Below are 14,574 nucleotides of genomic sequence, written 5' to 3'. Positions count from 1 at the left end.
TTTTAAAATCATGATTGAACTGTGACGATCATTTTACTAATTAGTGTTTTCTATAGAAGTTGCACCACCACTACTGGTGATTTTACTTTAGGTTTCTTGACAGCTTTTAGTTTCATGCACTGTTGGTTTTATACACACATTACTGTTAGTACACAGTACTACTACTAATGTTAGTCAATGATGTCAGTATGTATTCACAGTACTGCCAAATTATCAGGTTCTATGTTACAGACGTAGCAGCAAGTGAAATGTGAGATACCACAGCTTTTTCAGGGCAAGGTTTTCAGTGTTCACTCCTTACCACATTAGATGCTGGGATTTGTTAAGCCAGTGGGAGAAGCTAAGAATATTGTTAGTAGTCCTTTTAACTGTAATATAGAGGTGGTAAGGACTGACATTGACAATGAGGAAATGCAGTATACATGGGAGAGCATGGTTTAGTCATTTGAGCCATACTAAACATTTGTGAATTTAAATATTTGGGTCAAAAGTGGAGATAAAACCCTAAACTTTATTACTCTAAGAGGACTTGTAGGGGTGGGATGTAGGGAGGGCGCATGCCAAAATGTGTTTGTCTTACTGCTATTGATTATTACATTTACAATTTGAAATATTTTTTTTGTATACATAAATCATAATAAATGTTTTCCATATTAATAGTCTAATTATTCTGACTCAAGTGCCATATATCAAAGAGAAAGTACTAAGTGAAACACTACCATTTGAAAATACCACACAACCGCTAACTGGGTTGTATTCTGTCATCAGTCCCACTCTAGGAAGTGTAGTAACACGGTAATTACATCAAATCAAAGTTTATTTGTTTCAAACAAAGATTAGCAGATGTTAAAGCAGGTGCGGTGAAATGCTTGTTTCTAGCTCCAGCAATACAGTACATTTTTAACTGTACAATACTAACACAAATAGGAGAAAGGAGAAACAAGAAATTAAGAAATATCAGAACTAGCAATTCCAGTCCGGAATATAAATACATGGTGTGTGTGTGTAGACCTTATGGTATATATACAGTACCAGTCAAAGGTTTGGACACCAGCTCATTCAAGGGTTTTATTTATTTTTACTATTTTCTACATTGTAGAATAATAGTGAAGACAAACTATGAAATAACACATATGGAATCATGTAGTAACCAAAAAAAGTGTTAAACAAATCAAAATATATTTGATATGAGTTTCTTCAAAGTAGCCACGTTTTGCCTTGACAGCTTTGCATTCTCTCAACCAGCTTCACCTGGAATGTTTTTCCAACAGTCCTTGAAGGAGTTCCCACATATGCTTAGCACTTGTTGGCAGCTTTTCCTTCACTCCGCGGTCCAACTCATCCCAAACCATCTCAATTGGGTTGAGGTCGGGTGATTGTGGAGGCCAGGACATCTGATGCAGCACTCCATCACTCTCCTTGGTCAAATAGCCCTTACACAGCCTGGAGGTGTGTTTTGGGTCATTGTCCTGTTGAAAAACAAATGATAGTCCCACTAAACGCAAACCAGATGGGATGGCATATCGCTGTGGTTGCCATGCTGGTTAAGTGTGCCTTGAATTCTAAATAAATCACTGACGGTGTCACCAGCAAAGCACCATCACACCACCTCCATGCTTCACGATGGGAGCCACACATGCGGAGATCATCCGTTCACCTACTCTGCTTCTCACAAAGACACGGCGGTTAGAACCAAAAATCTCAAATTTGGACTCATCAGACCAAAGGACAGATTTCCACTGGTCTAATGTCCATTGCTCGTGTTTATTGGCCCAAGCAAGTCTCTTCTTATTGGTGTCTTTTTAGTAGTGGTTTCTTTGCAGCAATTCGACCATGAAGGCCTGATTCACGCAGTCCCCTCTGAAGCATTTATTTGGGCTGCAATTTCTGAGGCTGGTAACTCTAATGAACTTATCCTCTGCAGTAGAGGTAACTCTGGGTCTTCCATTCCTGTGGAATCATCATAAAGATTGATGGTTTTTGCGACTGTACTTGAAGAAACGTTCAAAGTTCTTGACATTTTCCTGATTGACTGACCTTCATGTCTTAAAGTAATGATGGACTGTCGTTTCTCTGCTTATTTGAGCTGTTCTTGCCATAATATGGACTTAGCCCTATTTGGTAAAAGACCATCTTCTGTATACCCCCATACCTTGTCACAACACAACTGATTGGCTCAACAACTTAACTTTTAAGAACGCACACCTGTTAATTGAAATGCGTTCCAGGTGACTACCTCATGAAGCTGGTTGAGAGAATGCCAAGCGTGTGCAAAGCTGTCAAGGCAAATGGTGGCTACTTTGAAGAATCTCAAATATAAAATATATTTTGATTTGTTTAACACTTTTTGGGTTACTACATGATTCCTTGTGTGTTAGTTCATAGTTTTGATGTCTTCACTATTATTCTACAATGTAAAAATAAACCCTTGAATGAGTAGGTGTCCAAACTTTTTAATGGTACTATATACAGTTGAAGTCGGAAGTTTACATACACCTTAGCCAAATACATTTAACCTCAGTTTTTCACAATTCCTGACATTTAATCCAAGTAAATATTCCCTGTTTTAGGTCAGTTAGGATCACCACTTTATTTTAAGAATGAAATGTCAGAATAATAGTAGAGAGAATGATTTGTTCAGCTTTTATTTATTTCATCACATTCCCAGTGGGTCAGAAGTTTACATACACTCAATTAGTATTTGGTAGCATTGCCTTTAAAAAATTTTTACTTGGGTCAAACGTAGCCTTCCACAAGCTTCCCACAATAAGTTGGGTGAATTTTGGCCCATTCCTCCTGACAGAGCTGGTGTAACTGAGTCAGGTTTGCAGCCTCCTTGCTCGCACACGCTTTTTCAGTTCTGCCCACACATTTTCTATAGGATTGAGGTCAGGGCTTTGTGATGGCCACTCCAATACCTTGACTTTGTTGTCCTTAAGCCATTTTGCCACAACTTTGGAAGTATGCATTGTCCATTTGGAAGACCCATTTGCGACCAAGCTTTAACTTCCTGACTGATGTCTTGAGATGTTGCTTCAAATAATCCACATAATTTTCCTTCCTCATGATGCCATGTATTTTGTGAAGTGCACCAGTCCCTGCTGCAGCAAAGCACCCCCACAGCATGATGCTGCCACCCCCGTGCTTCACGGTTGGGATGGTGTTCTTCAGCTTGCAAGTGTCCCCGTTTTTCCTCCAAACATAACGATGGTCATTATGGCCAAACAGTTCTATTTTTGTTTCATCAGACCAGAGGACATTTCTCCAAAAAGTACGATCTTTGTCTCCATGTGCAGTTGCAAACCGTAGTCTGGTTTTTCTATGGCGGTTTTGGAGCAGTGGCTTCTTCCTTGCTGAGTGTCCTTTCAGGTTATGTCGATATAGGACTAATTTTACTGTGAATATAGATATTTGTGTATCTGTTTCCTCCAGCATCTTCACAGGGTCCTTTGCTGTTGTTCGGGGATAAGTTCATCTCTAGGAGACAGAACGCGTCTCCCTCCTGAGCGGTATGACGGCTGCGTGGTCCCATGGTGTTTATACTAGCGTACTATTGTTTGTACAGATGAATGTGGTACCTTCAGGCGTTTGGAAATTGCTCCCAAGGATGAACCAGACGTGTGGAGGTCTACAATTATTTTCTGAGGGCTTGACTGATTTCTTTTGATTTTTCCCATGATGTCAAGCTAAGAGGCACTGAGTTGGAAGGTAGGCCTTGAAATACATCCACAGGTACACCTCCAATTGACTCAAATTATGTCAATTAGCCTATCAGAAGCTTCTAAAGCCATGACATCATTTTCCGGAATTTTCCAAGCTGTTTAAAGGCACAGTCAATTTAGTGTATGTAAACTTCTGACCCACTGGAATTGTGATACAGTGAAATAATCTGTAAATAATTGTTGGAAAAAATTACTTGTGTCATGCACAAAGTAGATGTCCTAACCGACTTGCCAAAACAATCGTTTTTTTTAAAGAAATTTGTGGAGTGGTTGAAAAACGACTCCAACCTATGTGTATGTAAACTCCTGACTTCAACTGTATATGTGTGTGTGTGTGTGTGTGTGTGTGTATGCAACATTGCAACTGAAATGGGAAGAAAAAAAAATCACAAATTTGTTTACATCCCTGTTAGTGAGCATTTCTCCTTTTCCAAGATAATCCATCCACCTGACAGGTGTGGCATATCAAGAAGCTGATTAAACAGCATGATCATTACAAATATTCACTTTGTGCTGGGGACAATAAAAGGCCACTCTAAAATGTGCAGTTTTGTTACACAACACAATGCCACAGATGTCTCAAGTTTTGAGGGAGCGCGCAATTGGCATGCTGACTACAGGAATGTCCAACAGAGCTGTTGCAAGAGAACTTAATGTTTATTTCTCTACCATAAGCCACCTCCAACGTTGTTTTAGAGAATTTGACAGTACATCCAACCAGCCTCACAAGCGCAGACCACGTGTAACCACGCCAGCCCAGGACCTCCACATCCGGCTTCTTCGCCTGAGACCAGCCAACCTGAACAACTGATGAAACTGAGGAGTATTTCTGTCTGTAATAAAGCCCTTTTGTGGGGAAAAAGTAATTCTGATTGGCAGGACCTGGCTCCCAAGTGGGTGGGCCTATGCCCACCCATGGCTCCGCCCCTGCCCAGTCATGTGAAATCCATAGATTAGGGCCTAATGAATTTATTTCAATTGACTGATTTCCTCATATGAACTGTAACTCAGTAAAATCGTTAATTGTTGCATGTTGCGTTTATATTTTTGTTCAGTATAAGTAGGAAAAGGTATGCGCAGCTGTAGTTCTGTAGGATGAGTGTAATTTTGTCTAGAGATTACATTTTATATGACAGCCGTTTCTGTAATACTTGTTATTTTGCAGATATTTGCAATCCATCACAAATTGAGGTTTAAAACTACAAAAACTATTGTGTTATTCATATTTGTCTGTTGCCATACACGTTGAGCCCACATGGAGGCAGTAGACTACAAGGTCATGAGGACCTGAGACTGGCCCGGTTGGAAATCCCGAAGACACTAGGCCAGCCCACTAAATATTAATAATAATATGCCATTTAGCAGACGCTTTTATCCTTAAGCGACTTACAGTCATGTGTACATACATTTTTACGTATGGGTGGTCCCGGGGATCGAACCCACTACCCTGGCGTTACAAGCGCCATGCTCTACCAATTGAGCTTCAATGGCACCCGGCCCGGAGAGTCGACCAGGGTACAGCACTACTGCCAAAGACAGTACATTAGAACTCATTTTGTCCCGTGGGCCACATTTGGTCTTCAGAGAGGTCCGGCGCGCCGCACAGAAAATGTGTTAAATTTCATTGCCGTCAAAAATTTTAAGAAAATGTCCTCTCTCTCTCTCCCCGTCGTGTTTACAATTTTCGATGCTCCCTGACTGTCTAGCTCAACGATTCTCAACTGGTTGGTCGCAGGAGGTTTTGAATGGGTTGTGGGTGTCTGAGTCAAAAAAACATGTATATATTTTTTTAATTAAAAAATACTCGTCTTTACATAAACGACTTAAACCAGGTAGAAAGTGTGTAGAAATGATAATGAACTTGCAAAACGTTACATTTACATTTTAGTAGACGCTCTTATCCAGAGCGACTTACAGTTAGTGAGTGTATACATTATTTTTTTATACTGGCCCCCCGTGGGAATCGAACCCACAACCCTGGCGTTTTACCAACTTCACAATTTTTCTTCAATCACAGTATTTTAAATATGGAGCTATTAGCTGCACTATTTTGGTTGGTTTTGTGGTCGCAAACCAGTGAGTTTATTAACATTCTTCATCAAAAATATGGGCTAAATGTAATTATTCACAATGAAAGAGGTGGGAATATTGTTCTCATGTCATATAATTGCTACATTTACTATCAACATACCATTAATAATAATTTTCCAGATTGTATTTTGGCGATTCATTTTCGTGATGCAAATATTGGATAAATTATGCAATTATATGGCCATTAAATAACACACAACAGCATGGCATATTTAGATAGCGGAATAAGCATAGCCTAAATCATATTTACTTTCTATTTTGCAGCTCAGGCGGTTATTCTAGACAAGGCTCTTCTGTGTCTTTATCATTCTCACACAAGTCATTTGCTGAAGGCCCAAGCCTCCTGTAGCTCAGTTGGTAGAGCATGGCGCTTGCAACGCCAGGGTTGTGGGTTCGATTTCCACGGGGGGCCAGTATGGAAAATGTATGCACTCACTAACTGTAAGTCGCTCTGGATAAGAGCTTCTGCTAAATGACTAAAATGTATACTAGGTCATCTACTGGTATAACGTCATTATTGAATGCAGTTCTAAAACAAGCTCGACTTTTATTTTGGAAATAAAACCGTCTGGGCTAGAGTTTTCATTTACATTTAGTCATTTTAGCAGACGCTCTTATCCAGAGCGACTTACGGGAGCAATTAGGGTTAATTGCCTTGCTCAAGGGCACATCGACATATTTTCCACCTAGTCGGCTCGGGGATTAGAACCAGCGACCTTTCGGTTACTGGCACAACGCTCTTACCCACTAAGCTACCTGCCGCCCCAAGCAGAGTTGCTTGATTGACTAGCTAAATTCGACTAGCTACTTCCGGTTCATGTCCTTTGCTGATGACACATTACCGACAAAAGTTTGTACGCATAAAAAATATCTGTAACCGAGTAAAGGGAGATGTAAAGTAAGAATGGAACGTGTAAATGTTCATTCATGTTCATTCACCCATCTGTTCAGAATTATGTTTATTATAGTTCCTCGGTGCTGCTGACTGCACAATGGACAAATTGTTAATTCCAGTTACTCTTTAAAAAAAAAAATCTATAAATTGTATGCACAGCAAGAGTGTGGTACAGTACAACTTATAGAAAGTTCTAGAAAAAAGTGTAAAAATGTACGTGTAGACATGTACGTAGCCTACTTGAAAGCAGTGTTTTCTTCAGCCTCCAGACATCACAAGGTTGGAATGCCTAGGTTGTTATCCTGTTTAAGATGACAGAAATTTGAAATATGTCTCATATTAAGGCCCCTCAAGTGCCTGGTGATAGTGTGGCCTATTGTGATGAATACCAGAGAGAGTAGTGATCATTTCGACAACTTCATTTCAACACCCCATGACATTACAATGTCCTTCTGCGGTTGCACTGGGGGCAGGTAGCCTCGAGGTTAGTAACCGAGGTGGAAAAACGAGGTGGAAAAAATTATAATCTGTTGCTGTGCCCTTGAGCAAGGCACTTAACTTGTCAATGGTGACCCTGGCCGTGACCGAGTTGGGATATTAAATGACCATAGAAAAAACCATTTCCGTTAAACACTCGTAACAGGACAAATATAAGCACCACCCCCCTGTAGAACTGGATCCTGGTGGTCATGTGATTTTGATCAGCCTAGCTAGCTAACTGATAGAAGTCAACGTTTCATTCTGTAGTAGGTACATTTGTCGACTTTGCACAATAAGCGTTAGACTATAATTTATAATAATGCTGTTGGTGTTATCTGATGAACATAAGGAGCACCTGGGGTTTCTGCCAGAGGTGGACTCTGCGGGTAAATATGACTGTTAGCATGACAGCTAGCTAGCTAGCAAACGTTACCAGCTGTCATTAGACTAACTAAATCAACGCTAGATTCATTAGTGTGTTCAAGTTATTAAACCAGCGAATACAGTGCGACATTATATATGAGTCTTGATACAACATAGATTCATAGATTGTCCTGTCTTTTGTCAAGATGTTATTCTAGCTAGCTACTTCTGGCTACCAGTGCCTGTCCAGAAACAACCATACCCCTTGAATGGATCTGAAATGACTGATGGGTATAGCAATATGGCGAAAATTTCACTTAGACTATCAGAGGGCAAGGGAGTGCTCATATATATCCCTAGGCGGGATAGGTGCTATGGTACCCCATTCATAGACGCTAACTGTGTTAGTCTATTGACTATAATATCTTCTGACCAGGGCCGACTCTTGCTCCAAATATTAACACGCCTCGCTTGTGGTATGGCTTTGGAAACGTAAGGAACGTATCTTTCATATCAGCGAGAAATAATTTTCTAAAAACATTACTACACACCTTTTTATAGGGTTAGGGCTCCCCCACGTCCATATTTCCATGTTACAGACCGAGTGGATGACCTGTGCTAATTAGCTATCTGCGTCTCCGAACACCTGCGTGTTAACGGAAGATGGACGTCACTGAAATACACTGACTTTATATTTTTATGTGATATGAAAGTTAAGGAATCTATGTTTCTAGAACTGTACCGCAATTGAGAATCGATTCACGTTTAGACGGAGTATTTGGCTGTTTTGGCTTCCACAGGTCCTTGGACAATAAGGAGTAACGTTAGGCTCTTTTAGTCCAGTGTTGGGCTAGTGCTAGGGTAGCCTGGGCAGCCACTAGTGGGCTTTATGGATCTTGACTTTAAAGCCCACTAGCGGCTGCCCAGGCAAGGGTTATCTCTGGACAGGAGTCACAGGACCATTGCCACTAGTTTGAAAGCTAACATTCCTTGTTTTTCTTCATCAGTGGTTGGTGAATTTGGACGAATAGCGGTCGAGTTCCTGCGAAAGGGAACAAACCCTAAGATCTATGAGGGGGCTGCCAGTAAGTATCAGTTTCCAAGCTTGCATAATTCTTCCTACAAAACATTTTATCAATGCAAAGCTGTCATTCCATTTTATTGTCCGATACGTTTTTACGTGGTAGACTTGTAGCTAACTAGTTTCCCTTCCTCACTGTGTCCTTCAGGGAAGCTGAGTGTTGACGCAGAGACCGTACAGCATGGCGTGGAGGGGATCATGTACCTGCTCACCGAGAGCTCCAAACTCATGGTGAGTGGGTACATGGAGCCTGTACCCTTCAACAGGAAAATAGTTAGGCGCAAAATGATTTATTTACAATTATAAACCGGGTTCGAGCCCGGAATGCTGATTTGACTGAAAGCCGTGTTATATCAGATTGTATACCATGGGTATGGCAAACTTTTTACTGTTCTAACAGATGGCACACTCACTGACTTTACTCTCTCTACCTAGCACGCTCATTTTGAGGCCGCTTTCGGAAGAGTCCGGAAAAAAAAAACGGTCCTTTTTGAGTTTGGAATGAACTGCCACGTTAAGCCTGTCCTCTGCCCTGTGTATGTGTTTTAGATCTCTGAGGTGGACTTTCAGGACTCAGTGCTGGTGCTGGGCTTCACCGAGGAGCTGAACCAGCTGCTGCTGCAGCTCTACCTGGACCACAGGAAGGAGATCCGACACATCCTCAGTGAACTCACCCCCTCACTGCCACACTACCACAACCTGGAGTGGAGGCTGGATGTGCTGGTACTGTGTTGTCCGTTTATCGGTCTGCCTGTCTGCCTGTCTGCCTGCCTGTCTCTCTGTCTGCCTGCCTGTCTCTCTGTCTGCCTGCCTGTCTCTCGGTCTGCCTGCCTGTCTGTCTGCCTGCCTGTCTCTGCCTGCCTGCCTGTCTCTCTCTGTCTGCCTGTCTCTCTCTGTCTGCCTGCCTGTCTCTCTGTCTGCCTGCCTGTCTCTCTGTCTGCCTGCCTGTCTCTCTGTGTGTGCAGGGTTGCTATGTCTGCGGTTTCCCTGCCAAATTGGGCTACTTTGACAACGATGTCGCGGGTGAAAATGTATTGGGTTTTTGTCCTACTTCTAAGTTGCACCGCTCTATCACAATTGCTGATCAGTTGTTAGAGCGCATTAGATTGACGGGAACAGTTCACATTGTTTTTTGAAGTTCGTTCAAGTGTTTCTTGCACAGAGATTTGGAGGTCCTCTGTCCAACTTTCATCACTCAAACTCCTGTTAGATTTATCTATATTTAGGCGCAAAATGATTTATTTACAATTATAAACCGGGTTCGAGCCCGGAATGCTGATTTGACAGAAAGCCGTGTTTATATCAGATTGTATACCATGGGTATGGCAAACATTTTACTGTTCTAATTACGTTGGTAACTAGTTTTATAATAGCAATAAGGCACCTCGGGGGTTTGTGGTATATGGCCAATATACCAAGGCTAACAGCTGTATCCAAGTATTCTTGCGACATATTCAAATTCCTTTATTACGTCACCTAGCTCGCAAATAATAATAATTTTGACGAAAACCAAATGTTGCTTCTAAAGTCATTACAAGTTACGTCGATATTCCTTCTTACTTGGCCCGATAACGTCATGGGGAAAAGGGTTTATTGGATAAATGTGGCGATTCCTCTCTGGCTAGTTAAACCTGACAACCCTGTGTGTGTATGTGAGTAGAGTCTTTCTGTGTCTCTCTCTTTGATGGTACATCAATTCAGTTTGTAAAAAAAAAAAAATCCCCTCTCCCATCTCTCTCCACTAGCTGGCCAGTCGTGCCCTCCGACAGCAGATGAAGCCTACAGTGAGTATGAAGCTGCATCTGGGGGAGAGTGGAGGTGAGAAGAGTGTTAAGGTGCTACAGACTGACCCTGCCACCCTGATGCACCTCATCCAGGAGCTGGAGAAAGCCCTGGCTGAGCTCAAGACCACCCATTGCCGCAGGATCCTGCGCAACATCAAATAGGGTCCCCCCCCCCCCCCCCCCCCCCCCCCCGACTGGCACAACTATGTCCATTATTGAACTGGGACGTCACTGATCTGGACATGTGCAACATCAAATAGTCCCTCTGACACAGATTCCTGTGCAACATCAAACAGGGTTCTATTCCTTGACCCCGGAACCCTGTGTAAGAAAATAGGTTCCCCCCTGACATGGAATTATTTCTCAACATTGAATTGAGCCCTGCCAGCAGAGGGCGCTACAGCTTAACCTGCAACAGGAATAGCAGGGAAAGGAGATTGGCCAATATCACATAGGATAAAACTCTGTTGCCTAAAGTGGTTACATCTCCTTGTCTCCTTTACTTTATCTGCTTGGATCAGGACCCGTAGCCACAAAACGTCTCAGAGGGCTGATCTAGGACCAGTTTAGCCTTTTAGATCATAATAAATAAGATATATGGACAGGTGAGGATCTAAACCTAGATCAGCACTTCTACTCTGAGACACTTTGTGGATACAGGCCCTGGGAGGCCACCTGGGGTATGTTATCACGTGTGGCAGAGGCCACCTGGGGTATGTTATCACGTGTGGCAGAGGCCACCTGGGGTATGTTATCACGTGTGGCAGTTTTATTCCGATCAGTGAGGGAGACAAGGCCACACTAAGGTTTTGAGATGTAGACACATAAAGGCACTGCAAATCCACGGGGGGGCCAGTGCTATTGTCAACATTTTACATTTACGTCATTTAGCAGACGCTCTTATCCAGAGCGACTTACAGTTAGTGAATACATATCTTTTTATACTGGCCCCCCGTGGGAATCGAACCCACAACCCTGGCGTTGCAAACGCCATGCTCTATCAACTGAGCTACATCCATGCCGGCCATTCCCTCCCCTACCCTGGACGACGCTGGGCCAATTGTGCGCCGCCCCATGAGTCTCCCGGTCGCGGCCGGCTGCGACAGAGCCTGGATTCGAACCAGGATCTCTAGTGGCACAGTTAGCACTGCGATGCAGTGCCTTAGACTCAGTGCCACTCAGGAGCTCAGGAGTCAAGTAGTTAAGCTATCACAATAACCAGATCAGAATTAGGTGGGAGGGCATTTTGGGCATTTCTAATGTGGTATGTTGAGGTTACTGGTGCATCTTTTCTAACCTTGAGGAAACAGCACTTGGAAAAATCCCTCAGTCGTAATCATGCAGTGCTGTTGCATTCATCATCTTTGATTTGTTCACCTTCAAATGTACAGTACCAGTCAAGTTTGGACACACATACTCATTCAAGGGTTTTTCTTTATTTTTACTATTTTCTACATTGTAGAATAATAGTGAAGACATCAAAACTATGAAATAACACATGGAATCATGTAGTAACCAAAAAAGTGTTAAACAATTCAAAATATATTTTAGATTCTTCAAAGTAGCCACCCTTTGCCTTGATGACAGCTTTGCACACTCTTGGCATTCTCTCAACCAACTTCACCTGGAATGCTTTTCCAACAGTCCTTGAAGGAGTTCCCACATATGCTGAGCACTTGTTGGCAGCTTTTCCTTCACTCTGCGGTCCAACTCATCCCAAACCATCTCAATTGGTTTGAGGTCGGGTGATTATAGAGGCCAGGTCATCTGATGCAGCACTCCATCACTCTCCTTCTTGGTCAAATAGCCCTTACACAGCCTGGAGGTGTGTTGGGTCATTGTCCTGTTGAAAAACAAATGATCCCACTAAGCGCAAATCAGATGGGATGACGTATCGCTGCAGAATGCTATGGTAGCCATGCTGGTTAAGTGTGCCTTGAATTCTAAATAAATCACAGACAGTGTCACCAGCAAAGGACCCCCACACCATCACACCTGCTTTACGGTGTGAACCACACGTGGAGATAATCCGTTCACCTACTCTGCGTCTCACAAAGACACGGTGGTTGGAACCAAAAATCTCAAATTTGGACTCCTCAGACCAAGGGACATATTTCCACCAGTCTAATGTCCATTGCTCGTGTTTCTTGGCCCAAGCAAGTCTCTTCTTCTTATTGGTGTCCTTTAGTAGTGGGTTCTTTGCAGCAATTTGACCATGAAGACCTGATTCACACAGTTTCCTCTGAACAGTTGATGTTGAGATGTGTCTGTTACTTGAACTCTGTGAAGCATTTATTTGGGCTGCAATTTCTGAGCACTAGTTAGCTCCAAAAGTGGTTATAGTTTTGACTGCATGCTGACAGTGAATTCAGAGCCATTTACTGGCTAGCTACACTACAAACATAATTTTATCAGGTTCCCGGGAAGTAATTGTAATGACAGTCCACCACAACATACCCAAGAGTTTCCTGATTAGCAAGGAGTAGTCAGTGTTTAATTTCATTGTGTATTAGAAAACTCAGTTTGAGATCATTGTGAGTGGATTTCACCAGTGGTTGAATGGGGAATTGCGCTTCCCTGGAAAATGTTTTCCGATATTGCAACCGTAACCAAGGGGGGCGGGCGTAGTGAAGGGTCAATTGTGGAGGAAGATGAGGAGAGGGTGAGAGAACACTGCACTGTATAATGTAGAAGATTCCAAATGTGTGCTTTCTGTTATACATCAATTGTCAACAACAACAAAAATGTTTACTTCTGCATGCCTGGCTAATGTATTCCATGATTTTTTAATGATTTTTGAGTGGCTGAATGTTACTTTGAATTTTATAAAGCAAAGAAGTTAAAATGTTTACTTGACACAGTTTTTGAGCAACAGAGAACAGTATTTAGATATGGCTGTCAATTCATTTTTCAAAGACTGATGAAGTCAGGTTCATTAGTAAATTTTTGCCAAGAATTTTGTGAACACACGCCAATTCATTGGTATAATATTATTACTTCTCAAATAGGGAATGATTACACATAAAATACCTCCATCATCCGCAAACTACTAAACAAAACAGCTACTATCAGCTCTTATTTGCTCCTGTTTTTATTTCCCTGTATGTCATTGGTAAACCACCACTCACCACTATCAGCAAAACGAACGCGGAGACTTGACTGAGAACTGATTCAACTCCTATGGCAGTCTTAGGACACAGTAGGCTGGAGAATATAGTAGCTGGAAATTAACCGTTATGGGGGGCCTGGCTCCATTCCTTTTTTCAGTACCTATCCCTCCTATGAGGGGGCTCCCAAGTGGCGCAGCGGTCTAAGGCACTGCATCTCAGTGCTAGAGGCGTCACCACAGACCCCCTGGTTCGATTCCAGGCTGTATCACAACCGGCCGTGATTGGGAGTCCCATAGGGCGGCGCACAATTGGCGCAGCGTCGTCAGGGTTTGGCCGGTGTAGGCCGTCATTGTAAATAAGAATTTGTTTTTAACTGACTTGCCTAGTTAAATAAAGGTTAAAATAAAATAAATGAAGTCCATCCTGAACGGAATTCTAGCTGGGGGAAGAAACTAGGGGCAGAAATATAACCGGGCCAATAGGGTGGCTGAAAAGTTACTTTATCTTCATCCTTTGGCAGCGATTACAGCCTCGTCTTCTTGGGTATGACGCTACAAGCTTGGCTCACCTGTATTTGGGGAGTTTCTCCCATTCTTCTCTGCAGATCCTCTCAAGCTCTGTCAGGTTGGATGGGGAGCGTCCCTGCACAGCTATTTTCAGGTCTCTCCAGAGATGTTCGATCGGGTTCAAGTCCAGGCTCTGGCTGGGCCACTCAAGGACATTCAGAGACTTGTCCCGAAGCCACACCTGCGTTGTCTTGGCTGTGTGCTTAGGGTCGTTGTCCTGTTGGAAGGTGAACATTCGCCCCAGTCTGAGATCTTGAGCGCTCTGGAGCAGGTTTTCATCAAGGATCTCTCTGTACTTTGCTCCGTTCATCTTTACCTCGATCCTGACTAGTCTCCCAGTCCCTGCCGCTGAAAAACATCCCCACAGCATGATGCTGCCACCACCATGCTTCCCTGTAGGGATGGTGCCAGGTTTCCTCCAGACGTGACGCTTGGCATTCAGCTCAAAGAGTTCAGTCTTGGTTTCATCAGAACAGAGAATC

At 42.8% G+C, this 14,574-nt stretch overlaps 1 protein-coding gene across 2 annotated transcripts; it reads left to right on the top strand.

The window, feature by feature from the left end:
- Positions 1-7,381: 7,381 nt before the first annotated feature.
- Positions 7,382-13,264, top strand: commd2 (COMM domain containing 2). 2 transcript variants are annotated; one of them, XM_084164495.1, is made up of 5 exons: positions 7,382-7,454; positions 8,559-8,636; positions 8,781-8,863; positions 9,182-9,355; positions 10,378-13,264. In XM_084164495.1, coding segments are annotated over exons 1-5 (537 nt in total). In that variant the 5' UTR covers positions 7,382-7,453; the 3' UTR covers positions 10,579-13,264. The 2 variants fall into 2 exon arrangements, with proteins under 2 accessions (XP_084020621.1, XP_084020620.1); XM_084164494.1 differs by having other exon boundaries at positions 7,385-7,574.
- Positions 13,265-14,574: the final 1,310 nt, after the last annotated feature.

This window comes from Coregonus lavaretus (genome assembly GCF_964263955.1).
Source record: "Coregonus lavaretus genome assembly, chromosome: 6".
NCBI lineage: Eukaryota > Metazoa > Chordata > Actinopteri > Salmoniformes > Salmonidae > Coregonus > Coregonus lavaretus.
The sequence above is the reverse complement of the archived record's forward strand: the minus strand, read 5'-3'. Positions and strand labels throughout refer to the sequence as shown.